The sequence below is a fragment of the Dreissena polymorpha genome, chromosome 2, assembly GCF_020536995.1.
Source record: "Dreissena polymorpha isolate Duluth1 chromosome 2, UMN_Dpol_1.0, whole genome shotgun sequence".
Lineage (NCBI taxonomy): Eukaryota > Metazoa > Mollusca > Bivalvia > Myida > Dreissenidae > Dreissena > Dreissena polymorpha.
In genome coordinates, this window is record NC_068356.1 from 114295051 (window position 1) to 114317403 (window position 22353).

The 22353-nt window shown below is 35.5% G+C and overlaps 1 protein-coding gene across 2 annotated transcripts; it reads left to right on the forward strand.

The window, feature by feature from the left end:
• The first annotated feature begins 5 nt into the window (after positions 1-5).
• On the forward strand, positions 6-17486 carry LOC127868563 (BUB3-interacting and GLEBS motif-containing protein ZNF207-like). Of its 2 annotated transcripts, none has more exons than XM_052410435.1 (10): positions 6-138; positions 7098-7224; positions 7462-7594; positions 7834-8019; positions 11679-11691; positions 12559-12694; positions 13277-13468; positions 14600-14726; positions 16716-16760; positions 17057-17486. In XM_052410435.1, exons 1-10 carry the CDS (start codon positions 98-100, stop codon positions 17140-17142), a joined length of 1086 nt encoding a protein of 361 aa, XP_052266395.1. In that variant the 5' UTR covers positions 6-97; the 3' UTR covers positions 17143-17486. The 2 variants fall into 2 exon arrangements, with proteins under 2 accessions (XP_052266395.1, XP_052266396.1); XM_052410436.1 differs by having other exon boundaries at positions 14600-14699.
• Positions 17487-22353: the final 4867 nt, after the last annotated feature.

Sequence of the window (22353 nt, forward strand, 5' to 3'; positions counted from 1 at the left end):
CGAATAACTTCACATACGGGCATTTCACACGCCATTTTGGAAGTACACCTCGACGCGCAATAAATTATATAAAAAGCGAGAAAGCTGGTAAATAGCAATGGGACGAAAAAAGAAGAAGCAATTAAAGCCCTGGTGCTGGTATCCTTTAACGAAAGACCATGTTTGTTTGTTGATATATTATTAGGGTAATGGAGTGGAAAAAAGTAATAAAAGTGGTGACGTTCATTTTTTATTGCACTTAATTTAAGGTTCCACTTTCGTTATAATGGCTTGTTTATTTTGAGTCGTGTATGCTTTTTGAGTCTAGGTTTCGTACGCTCTATCCGCCATATTGGAAAACTGTCGCAATGTCGCCCATATTGGAAAACTGTCGCAATGTCGCCCACTTAAAGTGTCGCTATTGGTTAGGTTACAGTATAGTCTTATTTATAAGACGCGCAAATAATTTAGAGATACTTTTTATATGGGCTAAATTCTTTGGAACGTCTTATCGGGGAAAAGTCAAAAATGTGTTGGAAACCAGAAAGTTGAAATTTTCATCAGTTTGGGTAAAACTGCAAAATAACATTACCAACTCATTCAGTTTTAGTTCAGAAGTTCATTTTTACCTCAAATATCATCGAATTAAAGTTGGAAAGGCATAAATTCTTCAGTTAATAAGATATTGTAAAATTTTAATTACATGTTATCAAAATAGTCGTTATTTGCTAGTTAACGGCTTGTGTCGGTCAATAGCTAATGTTATACTGTTATTTATTGTTAACCGACTTGAAATAAAAGTTTGTATCTTGTATCTTTGAAATATAAGAAACACTATTTACATGAGATTATTTTTCCCAATTGAGCCAGTTTTGCGATTAATTTTTTCCCAAAATGGGGTTTTTCACGAGTTACAACGGGAAATTCCCAAAATTCCATTGTGGCGTTTTCTCAAAATGGAGCGGAAAAGGCCTGTATACACATGAATCTGATTATACACATATCCACAAACATATAAATCGAATCATGATTGTCTGTTTCCATTTTTAGATTGATAATCTTGTTCGATTTCTGTTTGCGAATAAATGCATACATGCCAGACGTCCAGATCTCGGCGGGACAGTCCCGCTTTTGGGCCCTTTGTCCCGGCGTCCCGATATGAGACGATTTGTCCCGACATTCGTAAAAAACGATGTAAGGTCTATAGGTTCCCAATAAAATTCGCTATTCAAGCTCTGTTTCGCTAACACTTGCCACCGCTAATCCCTTTATTGCCCCCAATTAACAATCCGATCCTACTTCTCGTGTGTACCAGTGTTGTATGTGACACCTTATCAGCGATTTATTGGCTAATTATTGATTTTATCAGGCATTCACACCATGGTGGTCTTTAAGATAGTGGTCGCTTATTGCTATCGATAGTTGTATTATAATGAAATAAATGTTGAAAATGAGTTTGTTATTGTCTTTATTTGAAACGGTTTACAAAACAATTGTTTTGTAAAATTAATTCTACGTCATTAATGAGTCTTTTACATTCAATGTTTAGTTCCAAAATAGCGGGATAATCTGAATGTGCAATATACCAAAATCGCAACAAACAGTCCAATAAGTGATACCCATCCAGTGCTCACGCTGCTGCCAGACATTATTGCCAATGGCGATTATTTTATCCAACTGGCTATTATTTCTTAAAATTGTCTAGAAAAAATGTCGATTATTTTATCCTCCTACATCAAAAAACAAATTGCCTCTTAATGTTGTCCGGCGAATGCGAAACGCCTGCAAATCGGGCCATCAATCAGGAAAAATCGATAAACGAGATTACCTGTGTACACACTCGACCCTGTGTATCAAAAAACAATTGCCTCTTAATGTTGTCCGGCAAATGCGAAACGCCTGCAAATCGGGCCATCAAGCAGGAAAATCGATAAACGAGATTACCTGTGTACACACTCGACCCTGTGTATTGTCATACACGCGTCAATAACTTTTGTGACATTGTGGCCTGGAGCGTTTTTCTCAATCAGTGTCCGACAGCAGTGATATATTTCGGAAAAAACGTTTTTAATCTCCCCGTGCTTTACCAGTTATCGGTAACTGTTAGATCTTTGATAAATTTTCGCCAATTATTATTTAATCGTCATGAAATCGCAGCTTATATTGTCGGCTGGTTTAATTTTTCACGCCGTTTTGTCTGCAATTAGATTACGTTGAACATTGCTTGATGAAATAATTATTTAATCGCCATCAACTAATTATCCCCGTAATTACCTCTGTTGTCGTCTGCTTTAACATAATGATTTCAATTTTTAACGAGGTAACCTGGTTTTTCCTATTCAAAGGGACCCGGCATATTCCATGGCCAGCAAACACGTGTTTGGAATTACACTGAGGTGGTGTATTTTAACTCACGCGCTGTGACGTTAATTGATGGAATAAATCATTTACAATTGATATTGGCCTCTGCCTACAATATTGCGGCCGATGGCAAACGTCGTATAAAGAGATAAAGTAGTCGAACGATATGCACATTTTTGATTTTGCATATTAATATTTTATATTATGCATATTTCATGTGCAAAACGCGTACAATTTTTCGGATTACCGTTTTCGGATTCTGTATTTGTTCGTCGATTATGATTTATTTTCGAAGTTCATAATAGCAAAAATAGAATGACGAATACACATGCGGTGATACGGAAGGTGTGGTTGATAATATTTCGAGTTGTATTCACCAAAAATTGCAATTGGAAAAACTATAAAAAATAGTATAGCCCAGGGCTCTGGGTGGGTTGGGGCCTCTGCCCTTAATTCTTATGTGTATGTAACTGCAGTGTCCGACAAATTTCTTATTTTTCAGGTAGCCCACTGGGCTACCAATAAAAATATTTGGTAGCCCATAAAATTTTCCTACAAAATGATAAGAGGCAGGTTTTCATCTTTATTTTATTTCTTCATTTACATATACATAATATGTGTACATACATATACATAAAACAGCAAGTAGTCTGATGTACACAGTCAATATCGTAAATTAATGTTACAGTACAGGCACCGTGTACTTAAATGTAAATGTACCAAAGAAAATCATATACTACATGTAGATATAACATGTGTATGTGCACATGTATGTGTACTTAAATTCGGACAGCACGTTAAGTTGTAAACGTAAATAAAGCGTTTAGATGATCAATACGATTGACTCGTATGGTGTTAATCAATGCAATTGCCCTTTTTAACAACAAATGCAGAGTTTCAAGAAATCAAGAGTATTAAATCATTTATTTACTTGTGTTCGACTTTAAGTACTGTCCGAATTTACGTATTGCATCCGTATGTTACGACACTTGTGTGCAGTCAGTATACAATACAATAATTGTTTCAATAATAAAGGAACTGATACAGCGTAACGGTAACGATACAGCGTGTTTACATATTTTATAAAGAGAAAATGTCAATGCCAAATAATTCGCAAGATACCCCGGTACTTTAGTTGAAATTCACAACGAAACTTTTAATGGAAATTAAATTATCTCAATGCTGTACCCGCTACGAAATTTGTATTTACAAATAAATACACCCAGGCCAATTTTCGCGCGCTTTTTATCAGGACAAAGAAATTCATTTCTTAAATGTAGAATTTTGTAACCTAAAATAGCTGTACACAACGCGTGCAAACCGTGGCAGGTTATTTACGCATGTTGCAATACAACGGTCCTGATTGGGAGCTTATTTCATCATATCTTTAAATAGAACCATTTGCCGAAATTCATTTGACATTTTAAAAAATTTCAAACGTTTGTGTTTTGACTCTTATTGTCTATATTACCCACCCATAATTTGGTTTTAAAAATATAAATTGGGCATATATGGGATTATTGATTAACAGTCGATTAATCCAATTATTCATTGACAATGCAAACTAATTAGCAGGTGTTAACTGCGTTCACAAAGTTGTCATTAATATTCATTTTCGGTTTTGTTACCGTTTTGAAGAATCCGCTATTGTTTTAATTTATTTAATGTTTGGCGTCCTTGGATATTTAACGACATCAAAAACGTTGACGCTATTACTCATTGTTGCGGTTAACAAAGAATTCCAAACTGCGAAATGATGTTGCATCATGTGCGCCAACTATCCAACCGGCTCTCATTATATTATTAGCAGACGACAAATGTTGATTCTGATTGGATGATTAAAATACACTGTTACTGTTTAAGACATTACCGCAAGTGATCGGTGACTGATTAGATAATTGATTGCACTTGGTTATCGGATTATAAGCAATACACAGTGTACAAACACATGGTCAGCGTGTTTATTCTACGTATGTCTGTCAATAAACCGGGCTACCGCTCGTATAGATTTATAGTAGCCCGGCGGGCGTAAGCTGGAAAATTTCAGTAGCCCGATGAAAAATTTCGGTAGCCCCCGGGCTCCGGGCAATGGATTTGTCGGACACTGAACTGGAGCTTAGATCTGGTTTGTTAAGTCACACCCACAACATTGAATGTATTCTTTATTGTAAAGCCATGATAATATTTTATAAGAAAATGACACACTGATATTATGCTTGTTTTTAAGTATATATTTATATTATAACTTAAAACCAATAGATATACATTTCATAAAACATAGATAAAATGAGATTCATTGTTTTTCTTTTTTTTTGCCTTCAGTACCGTTTTGCGGAAAAGTCCGCATATGTTTTGGCTATCATTTTTTTAAGGAAAAAAATTATGGCTATTATTTTCTGAAGGCCAGAGTGAGCACTGCCCATCCTGTCTAGTGTAATTGGGTGTTATTGTAATAAAAACAACGAGGTGCTATGCATGACAGTTTGACCCTACTCCAATTAAGCTAAAAACAAGGAGGTGCTATGTGTGACAGTTTGACCCTACTCCAATTAAGCCGCGACAATTGGCAAGTAACAAACTGCGCATGGATACATGCTTAAAAAACATCTTTCCGCGCATTCCATGTCAAGCTGATGTAACTGTTCGGTAGATAGTTTACTGTAACCGGTGCTTTCAGTGTACTGGATAGCCTCCCTTGTGTTAATGTTCGCCATTGAAATTAATATAAGGATTAATGAGTATTGTTGTCGTAATGATCCAGATTTTGTACTCTAAAAAGATAAATATTATCTTCGTTGTTTGCTATTGTCTTATTTAATAAAACTGTTTTTGTTATGTTTTAGATTTCATGCTTCATATAAGATGTTTTATGTCTTGAATAAAAGTATCAAGAGTTTTTGTTAGTACCATACTGACTACAGTAAAGGTGGAATGATAGATCGTTTTAGGTGTCCTGCTTTTTGGTCAAATGTCCCGACAATTTTTTATGGAATGTCCCGCTTTGGACCTAAAAAATTATGGCATGTATGATAATGAACTCCAAATTATGAACACTAATTCTTTGACATTCATAACTTTCTAATGATAATGTGTTAATTATCCCCACGCTTTTTGAAAAAAAGGTGGGGATATTGTGGTTATCTCCGCCGTCCGTCCGTCTGTCCGTCCGTCCTGGCCACTATCTCCTCCTACACTAAAAGCACTAGAACCTTGAAACTTACACACATGGTAGCTATGAGCATATGTGCGACCCTGCACTATTTGGAATTTTGATCTGACCCCTGGGTCAAAAGTTATAGCGGTTGGGGTGGGGCCGCGTCAGAAATTATCACTCATTTTTTTAGGTTATTTTACATTTACTTCTTTATTTCTACACCGATTCACTTCAAATTGATACTGGACCTCTCTTATGACAATACGGTCAATCTCAACCATGCATGGCCCCATTCCCAACCCTGGGGCGCCCCGCCCACATAGGCCACACCCACCAAAAATTTCCATTTACTATAATTTTTTCATTTCTACACGGATTCACTTTAAATTGATACTGAACTTTTGTTATGACATTAGGGTCAATCTCAACTATGCATGGCCCCAATCCCAACCCTGGGGCGCCCGCCCACATAGGCCACACCCACCAAAAAATTCCATTTACTATAATTTTTTCATTTCTACATGGATTCACTTCAAATTGATACTGAACTTCTCTTATGACATTAGGGTCAATCTCAACTATGCATGGCCCCATAACCAACCCTGGGGCCCCGCCCACATAGACCACACCCACCCAAAATTGCCTTTACTATAATTTCTTCATTTCTACACCGATTCACTTCAAATTGATATTGAACTTCTCTTATGACAATACAGTCAATCTCAACTATGCATGGCCCCATTACCAACCCTGGGGCGCCCCGCCCACATAGACCACACCCACCCAAAATTGCCTTTTACTATAATTTCTTCATTTCTACACCGATTCACTTCAAATTGATACTGAACCTCTCTTATGACAATACGGTCAATCTCAACTATGCATGGCCCCATTACCAACCCTGGGGCACACCTAGGTCAAACATTCGGCGTGGGGATACGCGTCGGCCTCTGCCGCGCCATTTCTAGTTGTATTTAAAACGTATTCTCCATCGTTCAATGACAAACACATTTCATTTATCCATGCTAATTATATGATGGCCATTGTTAATTTGATTTTTAATTGTCTTTTTCGCTGAGAATGGTAATTTCTTGTTATTGTCTGCCATCTTGGAATATTTGCGACATGCGTGCAACGCAACGAAAAATCGTAAATGTCCGACTACTTTCTTGACTATGTAAGACACTCCATTCACGTTTTGAATCATTTTCGGATGCTGCAATGTACTACTGACTTACGAAAGTGGGCAAAAATGAACTTTTTATGTTCGGAAATATCATAATCCGGTGACCACGAAATAATGTTGTTGTGAAAACTGCGAGTGGGTTACAATTTTTTAAAGTAAAAATAACCGGACAGTCTGACGATCTTGCATTTCACCATCAGCTTTTATAACTGTTCGTTTGCAATGTCCGACGGTCTTTCGCCATTTGTGAACATTCCCTTAATACAGATCGTTCAAATTAAGGAGTTTAACATATGTACTGAAAATAAATAATATTATTTGCTTTTATTATTTGAATCCTTCTAAATGTTTGAATTAACAATGCTGTATTTTTCTGCAATGCAATCTTAAGACTGTGTTTTCCTTAATAGTATGCAGGTATTGCAACCGAGAATTTGATGATGAGAAGATTTTGATACAGCACCAAAAAGCTAAACATTTTAAGTGCCATATTTGTCATAAGAAGTTGTATACAGGTCCAGGTCTTTCAATTCATTGCATGCAGGTAAGATAATTTAAAAAATGATCTAAAAAATGACATGTTAGAATGTACTTTGTATACATACAATATGCCGGAGTTCAAAATCAGTTTAATGTGTGTATGGTACATGTGTAAGTTTTATACATTATAATTTAGCGGCATATATTAAACTGGAACTCCATATGTTATGATAATTGCTAATACAATCAATGTACAATATATTTCAGCTTTGAAATTGATAATTTGGCTTTTAATTTGAAGGTTCATAAAGAAAAGATAGACAAGGTTCCCAACTCAATTCCTGGGAGAAACAATGTAGAGATTGAGATTTATGGAATGGAGGGTATTCCAGAGCAAGATCTCAAAGACCACGAAAGGTTAAAAAACAATAAAGGTAAGCTTTTCATATTTGTTACATATTTATTTATCTTAATATTTCATTTTTTTCTCTTAAACAAAACATAAGAGCAATGGACTTTTCCATTTTGATTTATTTGGATTTGTTATTTATATAGAGAGGATGTTTGTAAGTATCTTATTTTCAGTAGATAAACAATTTTTTATTTGTAGAACTATCCCTATTATATCAGTTCATTTGATAAAATCCACATGTCTGTGTTGTCCTGTTTCCAGCGCAAGCAGCTCGGGGTGATGATAGTGATGATGATTCCCAGCCGGGTGCCACTTCCTCCCCGGCCACATCAGCCGCACCACCAATGCCTATGCCCCCAGTAAACATGGGCTTTATGGGCATGCCCCCCATGCCACCACCCATGGGAATGGGCCCAATGGGCATGAGGCCAGGAATGGGCCCTATGGGTAACTAGGCTTAAAGATACATATAATTATGTTGTTCCGTATAACCTTCAAATGATGTGGTTGTCATTTAATATTATTATAAATATGTTTTAGAAATTTCACAAAATTTTGATTATTTAATTTAAGGAATGAACATTCCATGGTTAACAAACACTCAAAGGGACTGCTTAAACAACTTTTATTTATTTATAATTTCTCAGAGTCGGCTAAAAATATCAACTGTGAAGTTCGCAAATTTTTGTTTTAGAATATTTTCCACAAAATTGCATTATTATAATTCATCCACTGCACTCTTAACACTTCTGGGCCAAGTGCGGATGTGGTTTCTACTAGCTGCACATGCAAATGGTAGCATGCTATAAGTAATGCTTTTCTGTGTATAGTTTTCTTTGAACAATATGTTTAAAAAGGCGTATATGTGGAAGTTTACAATAACGGGCTGGTTGATTACTAAAGAAGCCATTTAGTTGAACACAAGTGTGTACAGCAATGTAAACACATGTATTGCTTGGTACACAAGTATTATGACACACTACGTCAACAAACTTGTGCTATCCCATAACCACATCAAGATATTATTAAATATTTTTGTGAGGAGTTGAACATGGGTGTAAAGACTGCAGGGGTGGCGAAATCTCAAAAAACTATACTTGTCCACGGACAACCATTTAGGAAATTTAACTTGTCCGTTGCTGAACTACACTTGTCCATTAAAGTTTATATAAATTATAAACTTATTTATTGATTAATGTAAAACAATGTGGAATATACCAAAATGAGTATGATTTGCTAGTTTTGTTTATAGTTGTATTTCAATAGTACATTCATTGTAGCAGTATATTATAAACAATATAAAGACTTTCTAAAACTTTTAATCTTGCAAAGCCATTGTTATTAAAACATGTGTTGAACATAAGTACATGGTAATCTTAACAAATTAAACTAGCCCAATATGTCGACCTCATTAGACTGAGGCTCTGCACCGCTACTGGTAGCAATTTGATTATTATCAACTGGTAACCATTGAAAATCTGTGAGCCAAGTGTCTTGAAAAGTTCAGGTGCGTTTACTTAGATCATATTTTTTCTCATAATGGTTCTTAGTTTTTTTGGGAGGTGGACTGCTCAAAGCTTCAGGTTTCTGCTCCGTTGTTGAAGATTTAAAAAAACTAAATGTTCCATTTTTACCATTAAATTCGTCTTAAATAACAAGGTAGACCGTGTTTTGATTATCTTACTTTGATACTTTTTATTTCCGTCTGATTGTAAAAATAAAGAAACAAGTCTGTACACTGTCTAACAGTTGGGCCTAATGTTTAAAATGCGGAATGCTCCTGGTCTCTTAAAGAATAAGGGAGATCACTGCGCAGGAGTGTGCCCGTATTTTAGCTTGATTGCTCCGCAAATATCACTGACAATCAGGGTTGGCACCAATCGACCGCCCCCATATTTAACCGGCGGTTTTTACCGGTTAAAACCGCCCCGGTCAATACTCCAGAAGTGGGCATTACTGGTCAATACTGGTCGATTGAACTTGAACCCCAAATTTGCAAAATTTTGAGAGATTGGCCTACAAATTGCATGAACAGGTATAAAATAGTGGGTATTAATAGCTTAAGACATTCTTGGCAACATGTCTGTTTAATTAATATTATCAATATTGTTTAATTAGGCATGGAATATAAATAAGTCAAAGTTGGTCAATTGGATTTTTCTGGTTGATAGAACTTTTTTCAATTCTAATGAATTATAATGCTCAGATAATTCTGTGCTTGATTCAACAAGAACCTGTCAATTACTGTGTATGAGTTGTTCCTCATACCCCATTGTCTTCTAACAGTCTTCTCACCTATACAGGTTGGGGCACCCAAAACTGATAATACTAAATAGGGCCTTAAATGGCACCTTTTTGACACAATCCTTACTTGTCATGTATTCTTGCATTGATATCTTTAAATACTTTTTAAACAAAATAGTGAAAAAAACTTTTATTTTTTATTGATATAAGAATATAAAAACATAATAAGAAATAATTATTAAAAGACAAAAATAATTGAAAAGAAGAGTAGACCCACAATTGGAAAACATTATTTGTTGGCAAAATCAAGAGCTTTGATTGTTTATTCATTTGAATACAAATTGAAAATTTTAATATGAAAGGGGAAAAAACCCTCTTAATACAGAAAGGAAACAAGTTAGAAGCAGGGGTTTTTCTGCCTACTTTGGGAAAAGGAGTCTGTCCAAATTGGGAATTTTTATCGACCAAATAGCCCATTTTGGGAATTTTTGTTTCGTGAAACGGCTCATTTTGGGAAAAAAATGAATTAATCATGCTTAAATAAGTCTGTGGTTTAACAATTTTCTTTATATAAACACATACAAAACAAACACTGCCCCAAAACAAACGACATTTTTTGGCCGAGCTGAAATAGAGCCATGGGTATTTCATTTCATACTTTAATGTATTAAATGACGATCGAACTACAACTTTCTTACAAGGCTCTGAGCATTCAGTTGCCGATTTTGTGATTGACGGCCCTGGACTTACTTCTGTTGCTGTTACGTTTTGCTGCGTATCGTCCTAGCCGGTCTGTTCAGGGTTACTAGCGGCAGTAATTTCGGAAGATTCTGAGCGTTTCGAAAACATCGATAATATCGTTACACATCCTTTAGCGTTTATTTTTCGTGTTTTTTTAATGAAATTTTTACTAGTGTACGTGCGAAGCCATGATTGAAAATAAGCGTCTACAGATTTGGACTAGAATGTGTATTGTGCGGCTCTATATACTTGTTATAATGCTGAACAGTTCGAAACTTATCGCTGTCAATGTTGGCAGATGCATCAGGCAAATACACCTGCTAAAATCTGAGTCGCTAAAGGCTTAATTACGTCGTGGATGAAGGGAAGTCACTCTTTCGATATAAATTATGTTTACTTTTTACGATTTTGAGCGAATTTTTTTTTGGAATTGGGAAAAATGTAATCAAAATTCAATTGGGAACGGGTCCGTATGCTTTGGGAATGCCTCCGTTGTCCGGAGGCGCAGACAGTGCAGAAAAACCCCTGAGAAGTAACTATTAAATTAATAGCAAGTACAATGTAATCTTCTTTTGTGTGAGTGATATGAAATAGCCTAAGGGCAGATTTGCTTAATTGTCAATATCGGAGACATAACACTGCATGCATTTTATTACCAACTAAGAGGCCAGATTTATAACCCGAGAATACACAAGAGTTCTATTTGTCCATCTGCTTATCAAATAGATATATCAATAGATAAGTGAAATGCTATGGTACATACAATAATAATAATACTTTCGTAACAGAGGTGATACACTGAGATAAAGATATTGCCTTAGTCCTTATGTATTTGAGGCTGTTTCCATAAATTATAAAGAAGTAACTTTTTACAGCTTTAAAGATTTTTTTTACAATAAATAACTCGGAAAAAAGTTTATCAATTACAGAATAATTATTGATATAATATAAAATGGCTCCTTTGTAATGTTCAAATGCAACAATTTTCAATCGACCAGTATTGACCAGAAAAGGCCAGTAATGACCAGTATTGACCGGTTTTAACCGGGTATTGACTGCCGGCTTATAGTTTGCTTGTGTATGCTTATTGTGTATTAACATTTTATTTTAATCTGTTGCAGGAATGGGGCCTATGTAAGTATAAATTATTATTTTAAAGAGCTGGGTATATTGCTTTGCATTCATCTGCGGACAGTTAATCTATAGATCATTTCATTCTTTCTTCATGCAAAGAGGTAGGCTGGTCACTCTGGGCAATAAAGGAAGATTGCAGTTAATTTTGAGCTCAAATGGTCAAAGGTCAGGGTCACTGGGGCTTTTAAAACTTTAAATAAAATAGGAACAATTTTACAATAGGTCAGTTTAAGCACCTTTAATCCCATAGAAACATCCCTTAATCAGACTTTCAGTTGAAATAAAACATCAAGTGAACAATCAACGCCGAATTCCATAATTATTAGATAGATTATATAAAAAAAATGCTTTCAGCGATCAAAATTTATTATTCTTATCTATATGAATACATTAACCCCATGAAAAATCCCTAAAACAGACATTAAATTCTGATAAAACACCTTCTTGACTCCATCCTCATTTTTGGTTAGATTATGGTTCTGGAAGCCATAAATGCTTCAGGCATTTAAACTTGATTGGCATTGCGCTCACATCAAAACCTGTTTCAGCCACTTTAATTAGCTTTAGAGTGACGATTTCTACATGTGGGGTATTGAAACCATTATATATCTTATTAGTAGGGAGATTTAGGCTTGGGGTGCATACATTTTTTTTACAAACATCTATTGTTTTAAACGTTTTGCATGTTGTTGGTCTCTTGTAATTCTTAAAATGTTGTTTAAAATATAAAGTAATCACATTCAGATGCATTACAATGATTATCATTTTAATTTAACATGTAAACATTCTGTTTAGATATGCAACTACAATTTTTACTGAAAAGGTCTGGCCAGTAGATGTAGTACACCAGTAATGGTATGCTTGCAGGATGGGAGGAATGCCAATGCCACCACATCCATTCATGGGAGGTCCCGGCATGCCTGGTTCTGTGGGCCCTAACCCACCAATGCCCATGCCACCAATGTCAGCCCCTTCTAAACCTCTCTTCCCTTCAGCTGTAGCTGTAAGTATTATAAAAATGCCACTGCTGCTTATTACGCCCTTCAAAGAAGGGGGGGTATATTTCTGTGCATCAGTCCTTTGGCACGTATTTTTGTCTGACTGTCCACAGACCATTCATTCTGCTCATTGTTATGATAGGTACATGTGATGAGATGAAGGGGCATATCGAGTTTGTTCTTACCAGGACAAAAGTCAATATCACAGGGTCTTGTAACAGTAAAATCGTTTCTGTAAGATGATTTTGAAGACGACATGTCAAAGGATTTGGTCACTTGGAAAATTAGTTGATGCACGATATCATGATGGCACTTTGGCTTGCAATCAATAAAATTGGTATAATGCTTACTAGGTAGGAAATGCAGACGTCTATTTACTGTTGGTCACACATTCAACGGTCAAGGCCACAGAGGATTGTATTATAACATTGTTTTTACCTTCTTAATGGGTAAGTTGGTAATTTGGGATTAAGAAAGACATCTGATTTCAAGGGTTACAAGTCAAAGGTTAAAGTCTAGGAGGCTTGTAACATGAGATTTGTTTCTATGTGATACCTATATGAGTCTTGTTCACTGTATACTTTTAGTCATCGACTGCCACATCAACTCCCAGCATGCCTCCCTCCAAGCCCACCTTCCCCTCGGCAGCTGCTGTCAGCTCCACAGAGAACTCTACTGCAGGGGGAGCCACCATCACGGGTGCCCCTCAGATCAAGAAGCCAGAGTCCAGTACAGGTTTGAGTTCCAGGTTGATGCATCCTGATGAGGATATCTCACTGGTAAGTGGGGCTGTGCTATTGCACATTGATCTGGCATTAACTGTTCACTGGGTACTGGTGAAGTGCTAAGTTAGGCTAAACTTAAATGACCCATTGATTTCACCGGAATACTGTCCGAAGGGCGTAAACCCCAGAGCTAAAAAAGTTAAATTTTACTTTAACTACATATTTTATACATATAGTACTATATACCCCAGAGCTAAATATGGCTTTTTTATGCCCCTGGATAGAAAGATCGGGGTTATATTGTTTTTGGCCTGTCTGTCATTGTATGTGTGTGTGTGTGTGTGTCCCAAAACTTTAACCTTCTTCATAACTTTTGCAATATTGAACATAGCAACTTGATATTTGGCATGCATGTGTATCCTACAGAGCTGCACATTTTGAGTGGTGAAAGGTCAAGGTCATCCTTCAAGGTCAAAGGTCCAAAAAAATAATAAAAAAATTTAACCAAAACTTTAACCTTTTTCATAACTTGCAATATTGAACGTAGCAACTTGATATTTGGCATGCATGAGTATCTCATGGAGCTGCACATTTTGAGTGGTGAAAGGTCAAGGTCATCCTTAAAGGTCAAAGGTCCAAAAAAAAATTCAAAGTGGCGCATTGTGTTTATGACAAACACATCTCTTAATTCGTTTTGTGAAAATGGCCGTTTTTTACTATTTTGGGAAATTTGCGATTCAAATTTTTACAATTTCATTCAGTTTGCAACTCAAATTTTCACAATTTCAAGAAGTTTGCAACTCTTATTTTCACAATTTTAGAAAGTTTGTGACTCATTTTTTCACAATTTCGAACAGGTCGTGACGAATTTTTTCACAAAATTGGGGGGCCAAGGCCGCTTCACAAAAACAGGAAAAAAAGCCCTGTAGCATTGTACTTTTAACTAAATATTTTATCATAAGGTATATAGTACCATATAAAAAATTAGATTCTTTAATATGTTACATGTTTTGTTTGACATATTCAATTTTGTTAACCTCGAGATTTTATAAATGTCTAGTATTTTTTCAGGAATATAAAGAGTTGAAAAAAAAACTCACCAGGTAAGACTTTACTCATAATAACATGAGGCCTCAATAGAACATGCCATTTATCTATAGATTTGTGCTTCTATTTATTTTATAGGAAGAGAAAAGAGCTAGGTTACAAAAATATGCTCATTATAAGAATAAGGGGATGGGAATGGCAACTTCACAGCAGGGCATGGGACCTACATCAAACATGGGTATGCCACCTAACTCAATGAATATGGGTAAGTTGTAACGTCTTATCAGTCTTAGTAAGTATACAGACAAGGTTAGTGGTTAATTATCTGTTCCATTTGTAGATGTATTGTTAAGAGTAAAGGTTTATATCTTACTGCTGTATGGTTTGATTATGGAGCAGCTTAAGACTACCAGTAAGCATCATTAAGCAATATTAAAGAGTTAACAATGTTATTTACAGCATGACACAATGGCATCTTTAATGGTCTGTGTGTGTGTGTGTGTGTGTGTGTGTGTGTGTGTGTGTGTGTGTGTGTGTGTGTGTGTGTGTGTGTGTGTGTGTGTGTGTGTGTGTGTGGTGTGTGTGTGTGTGTGTGTGTGTGTGTGTGTGTGTGTGTGTGTGTGTGTGTGTGTGTGTGTGTGTGTGTGTGTGTGTGTGTGTGTGTGTGTGTGTGTGTGTGTGTGTGTGTGTGTGTGTGTGTGTGTGTGTGTGTGTGTGTGTGTGTGTGTGTGTGTGTGTGTGTGTGTGTGTGTGTGTGTGACGTTGTCTTGTTTATCCGATAAAGTCCACAGTTTTCATCCGATTCTTTTCAAACTTACTCAGTGTCTTTATATTAATGAGGACTCGAACCCTATTGATTTTCAGGTCACTAGGTCAAAGGTCAAGGTCACAGTGACTTGAAATAGTAAAAACTTGTTTATCCGAAAAAGTCCACAGTTTTCATCCGATTCTTTTCAAACTTACTCAGTGTCTTTATATTAATGAGGACTCGAACCCTATTGATTTTCAGGTCACTGGGTCAAAGGTCAAGGTCACAGTGACTCGAAACAGTAAAAAACTTTTTTATCCGATAAAGTCGACAGTTTTCATCCGATTCTTTTTAAACTTGCTCAGTGTCTTCATATTAATGAGGACTCGAACCATATAGATTTTCAGGTCACTGGGTCAAAGGTCAAGGTCACAGTGACTCGAAATAGTAAAAACTTGTTTATCCGATGAAGTCCACAGTTTTCATCCCATTCTTTTCAAACTTGTTCAGTGTCTTGATATTAATGATGATTCGAACCCTATTGATTTTCAGGTCACTGGGTTAAAGGTCAAGGTCACAGTGACTCGAAATAGTAAAATGGTTTCCAGATGTTAACTCAAGAATGCTTAGGCCTAGGATCATGAAACTTCATAGGTACATTGATCATGACTGGCTGATGACCCCTGTTGATTTTCAGGTCACAAGGTCAAAGGTCAAGGTCACAGTGACTCGAAATAGTAAAATGGTTACTTTTTCTTGTTTATCCAATAAAGTCCACAGTTTTCATCCGATTTGTTTCAAACTTGTTCACAGTCTTTATATTAATGAGGACTCGAACCCTATTAATTTTCTGGTCACTGGGTCAAAGGTCAAGGTCACAGTGACTCGAAATAGTAAAATGGTTTCCAGATGTTATCTCAAGAATGCTTAGGCCTAGAATCATGAAACTTCATAGGTACATTGATCATGACTGGCTGATGACCCCTATTGATTTTCAGGTCACTAGGTCAAAGGTCAAGGTCAAAGTGACTCAAAATAGTAAAGTGGTTACTTTTTCTTGTTTATCCGATAAAGTCTACAGTTTTCATCTGATTCTTTTCAAACTTGTTCACAGTCTTTATATTAATGAGGACTTGAACCCTATTGATTTTCTGGTCACTGGGTCAAAGGCCAAGGTCAGAGTGACCCGAAATAGTAAAATGGTTTCCAGATGTTAACTCAAGAATGCTTAGGCCTAGGATCATGAAACTTCAAAGGTACATTGATTATGACTGGCTGATGACCCCTACTGATTTTCAGGTCGCTAGGTCAAAGGTCACAGTGACAGTGTTTAAAGCAGTAGAGCGATTCAGGCCCTCATGGGCCTCTTGTTTTGTTTAGAACTACCACATTTTGTTTGTCTTAAATAAAGTTCCTTATTGTATTGTTATAATGTAAGCTTTCAGGATGACCATTGTACACAAGTAATACAATCCCTATCACTATGTATGCCTGTGTGTGTTTCAGGAATGGGTAATCCTGGTATGAGACCACCCATGCCACCTCCGCCTGGTAAGTGCTTGCCTTCTAGCCAATGGTCACCTTTTATGGTCAATCTCTACAACAAATTACTGTTTTAATTTCATGAGTGTTTGGTGCATATTTTTTCCTCTTCAATATCCTTTTGATGCAGTAAGGGTCGTTCAGCCATTTGAAGTTGTTGCAGTGGCTGAATCAAATATAAACCAATATTTTTAGCTGCGTTTGTGTTTTAGCAATCACATGAAATTTGGTATTACTAAGTATTTTGGTATATTTGTTTTTTGATAATTTACATTATGATTCTATCTATTTTATTTTATTTGCAGGAATGATGGGTATGCCAAATCAAGGCATGTACAATATGGGATTCCCTCCGCAAAGACCCCCAATGTATGGTGGAGGAAGATACTGAACAGTTCGGGGTCCAGAGAAACATGGGGTCTAACTTTGTGCTACCAGAACTGTACAAGTATTGCAGATAAGTGCAATCATTTCATGCACTCAGTTTCGCATAGAAAAGTGCATGTGATGTACGATTAATATGTCATATATTGTGGTTAAATAATGTCTCCCGTGTAATAATAGAAAACACAGAGCTGAATAAGGTAAGCCCTGTGAAATTTCGTAAACTGTGAACATTTCCACTGTGAATGTGAGCAGTATGGTGGTAAGTGGAATGGAAACAATATTTTTATCCAATATGTAAATAATTTTGTTTTATTGTTCGCTCTACTGTCTGAAGATTCTATTTTATATAAAGATCAGGGCTCGAAATTAACACTCGCACACTCGCAAAATGCGAGTGAAAAATACCGATTGCGTGTTAAGTTTTAAGCCACTAGTAATTTTTTGCGAGTAAAGAAATAGTGGAAAAAACAGTTATATTGCTAAATGCGTTCGACGTCATGAACGCTAAACCATAGGTCATAGAACGTCCTAATACCCGTATGCGGAAGCGCGCACCTTGTATATAGACTAGTATACTTATAGTACAGATACCAGGATGGTATTGGTACAAAGAACGTTAAACAGTCGACTAATTCACACGTGTTCATTGAACTTGAACAGACATGGCGTGGAAGCGAAAAATAACTAGTTTCTTTTTGCCCACAGATGGAAAAAAAACAATACGAAAGATAAAGCAAAGTTAACTGTTGAATTAAAAAAAAACGAAATTAAATTATGTTTTCAGCAAAATTTGCGAGAATAATTTTGATTTTGCGAGTTGGTATTAAAGCTGCTCGCAATGTTTTGCAAGTAGAAAAAGAAGTTAAATTCGAGCCCTGTAAAGATTATTGTGAGGTATGTACAAGTGTGACAAACATTACTTATTATTAAAAACTGTATTTTGTATATGTCTTGTACTGTTTTGGTTTTGAGTATGAATGCAATGGCTTCCCATAAGGATAGTGATCTGTTTCTGTGTCCCTCCATAATTCTATGTAGTAGAACATCTACAGAAAGCTTACTGGGCAGACAACAGCACTCCAGGCAAGTGGTCACAGCAGCCCAGTCAGTTGCTGTTGGGCATTTTTAGCCCCCAACATTGTGTTGGTGACAAATTTGTTTATAAATGAGTACATTAGCTCTATTTTGGCCACTTGGACATTTTTGGTAATTTTGCATCCAGAAACCAAAGGCAAGTCCTATGTATAGATTTGAATTAGAAATTAATGTCCGCTCTCTTACCCAAACAGTTTAAATCTTTTAATCATTAATCTTGATAAATTTAAGTCAAACCTTTTAAGTGGCATATTTTGTGACAAGTTGGCACTCTTATTAAATGTTGATTTGCATTTATTGGTGGCTCATTTTTAACTTATGCCAATCGTGTTATATCACGCTGATGATCATAGTTTTGTTCTATATCACGAAAAACATTAACATAACAACTTGTTTTGGACCTTTCATACCTTAAAACAATCACTAAAGAATGTAACATTTTACATGCATGTGAAACAAATTTATGAAAATAGCATTTTTGTTAATACATTGTTTGAGTATCCATGGTTCATAGTTTCAATCGTAAAGAAATGATCCCTCTTGTGATTCCATCTGCGAAAAAGGCAAGTTGTCACAGCTGATGCTGTTGGGCTTTTTTTGCCCCCAACAATGGTTGGTGACTGATACTATTTTTGCGTTATTGTTTTAGTTTTGCATCAGATTAATTTGCATTTTCTGAATTAAAAGAAGTTTGTTATTACTTAACACATTTTTGTTAATCATGTCGTGAAACATGACATTCATTTAAGTTCAAAATGTATTTCAGAAAACGGTCAAGTAGAATTGGGAGTCAATTTATCTGGTAGGTGGAAACTAGCATCATGTCTGTGTTTGTTAATTCAGCTTATTTGAGAATTTTCTCTCTTTAAACATTGGTCATTTGTAATTATTAGCTATAATTATTTTTTGCTAAATGATTTTCTTAGGTGTGTTGTAAAACTGTTAAATTTCCTGTAGTTTTCAGAAGAAAAGGGTTGAAAATAATCAGCCGCTTCTATACAGAACACCAGGTACTTGTTATGATTTTGTAGCATTCCATATTGTCACAACACTCACAAAATGTTCTTTACCAGCAAATTCTGAGGAGTATTTTACTTTGATCCATTTGAATTTCTAACATATAAAACGGCAGTTAAATTGTTTATTTGAAGTATTCACATTGTTAAAGAAGATAGTGTTTTATTTACTGCATCAAGTGAAATAACTTGAAAATTACAATGGGAAAGAGCACTGTGGTGTTGTTGGGTTTATCCCCTAGCAATCTGCTAGCGACAGTTTCTTCTTAAAATATCTCATCATCTTTAAAGCCTCTTTAACGCTCAAAATCAACAAAAATTTCGTAAAATAAAGTTAACACCTAAATAGCCAGTGTTCCATATAGCAATAGCCACACTTTGAACGCTAGATGCGGTATGATTACATAGATTTTAGTAGATACAAAATGCTCATTTTTATTTATTTGTGACACAATTAATTCCATGTTAATCTCACGAATATATCTATTCATACGACAAAGGAACACTAAAATGGTACCATGTTAGTGTTCATGTGTTGTATGTATAGATACCGTGACGGGATATAAAAATGGAATTAAATATGCAAAACAATAATAAAAACGAGCATTTTGTATTTACAAACATCTATTTTAACCAGACCACATCTTGCGTTGAAATTTCGTCAATTGCCGTAAGGAATTATGATTTTTAATTGTTAAGCTTTATTTTACGAAATATTGTACGAAATTTTCGTTGATTTTGAGTAGTAATGTTACTTTGATAGCCAAATGTGGATTTATTATGAAAATGATGTGAACATTTTTGTAGCTGCGTTTTTATGAATCCTATTTAAATTAATGATTATTGTCAACAAATAGCAACCAAAGACATTCTGATGTTAATTAATACTGAACTGTAGAAACAGCTGTGTACCACTCTTGCTAAGTGTCACTCACATGTGTACATGTTAATGTAGTAAATATTGGATCATTGTAATATAATTATTTGACTGTATACAGTAACTCATAAATCATTATTAGTCCCCTACCGGTTTCACCGGAGGGGACTTATGGTTTTGTATCCGTCCGTCAGTCCATCAGTCCGTCACACTTTTCTGGATCCTGCGATAACTCTAAAAGTTCTTAATATTTTTTCATGAAACTTGGAATATGGATAGATGGCAATATGGACATTATGCACGTCATTTCATTTTGTTCCTACGTCAAAAATTATGGTTGCTATGGCAACAAATAGACTAGAAATACTGCTGAAAATGGTGTTTTTTTCTGGATCCTGCGATAACTCTAAAATTTCTTAATATTTTTTCATGAAACTTGGAATATGGATAGATGGCAATATGGAGATTATGCACGTCATTTCATTTTGTTCCTACGTCAAAAATTGTGGTTGCTATGGCAACAAATAGAATAGAAATACTGCTGAAAATGGTGTTTTTTTCTGGATCCTGCGATAACTCTAAAAGTTCTTAATATTTTTTCATTAAACTTGGAATATATATAGATGGCAATATGGACATTATGCACGTCATTTCATTTTGTTCTTTCGTCAAAAATTGTGGTTGCTTTGGCAACAAATAGACTAGAAATACTGCTGAAAATGGTGTTTTTTTCTGGATCCTGCGATTACTCTAAAAGTTCTTAATATTTTTTCATGAAACTTGGAATATGGATAGATGGTAATATGGACATTATGCACGTCATTTCATTTTGTTCTTACGTCAAAAATTCTGGTTGCTATGGCAACAAATAGACTAGAAATACTGCTGAAAATGGTGTTTTTTTCTGGATCTTGCGATAACTCTAAAAGTTCTTAATATTTTTTCATGAAACTTTAAACATGTATAGATGGCAATATGGACATTATGCACGTCATTTCATTTTGTTCTTACCTCAAACATTCTGGTTGCTATGGCAACAAATAGACTACAAATAATGCTGAAAATAGTGGTTTTCTGGATCCTGCGATAACTTAAAAAGTTCTTAATATTTTTTCATGAAACTTGGAACATGGATAGATGGCAATATGGACATTATGCACGTCATTTCATTTTGTTCCTACGTCTAAAATTATGGTTGCTATGGCAACAAATAGACTAGAAATACTGCAAAAAATGGTGGTTTTCTGGATCCTGCGATAACTTTAAAACTTCTTAATATTTTTTCATGAAACTTGGAACATGGATAGATGGCAATATGGACATTATGCACGTCATTTCATTTTGTTCTTACGTCGAAAATTCTGGTTGCTATGGCAACAAATAATAAAAACATTCTGACAATGGTGGAATTTCTGACAATGGTGGAGCCGGTATGGGACTTTTATTGCTTGGCAATAGTCTTGTTGGTTAATTATCCAGGGTTTTGAAATGAAATATGTCAACATTCATATGAAATGCATTTGTACATTTTCAGCTTCTGTATGTTCAATGATTTTAACACAATGACATTAAATTTTATCAAAATGTTGCATTTTTGCTTATTTTTATACACAATTTATAGTACTTGGCCTCTACTTATAACCGTTTCCAGCCAAATATAAAGCATGTTTGTCAGATGTCAAGAAATATATAGATCTGTTTTAATTCATTTGCCTAATTATTAGCACGGCGTTTTCGAAGAAAACCCTAGGTATTGTCATAGCCAACTCGTGTCTTCCACCGTCCGCGTCGTGCTAAAACCTTAACATTGGCTCTAAAATCAAAGTGCTTCCACCTACAACTTTGAAACTTCATATGTAGATGCACGTTGACGAGTTCTACACGCTAACCCATTTTGGGGTCACTAGATCAAAGGTCAAGGTCACTGACATCTAAAAAAAAAAAAATTCTGAAAAGCTTTCATTTATTCAAAACTGCACCGGTAGCCGAGCATGGCACCCATTATGCGGTGCTCTTGTTCATTCAGAAAGCCTGACGCGCATTGTTTTATTTTAATATTTGAAAAACATTCATATACTGGAAATATACTCGACCAAAAAAGAAAGTTTGGCGAATAACACTTTCTTGTAATCCACACATTCATGCATGTTTCTGCACAACTTGTTCTCATTAGTAAATCGTCCAGGTAAGCAAAGAATCTGAAAAATATTGTACAGCAGTATCTCAT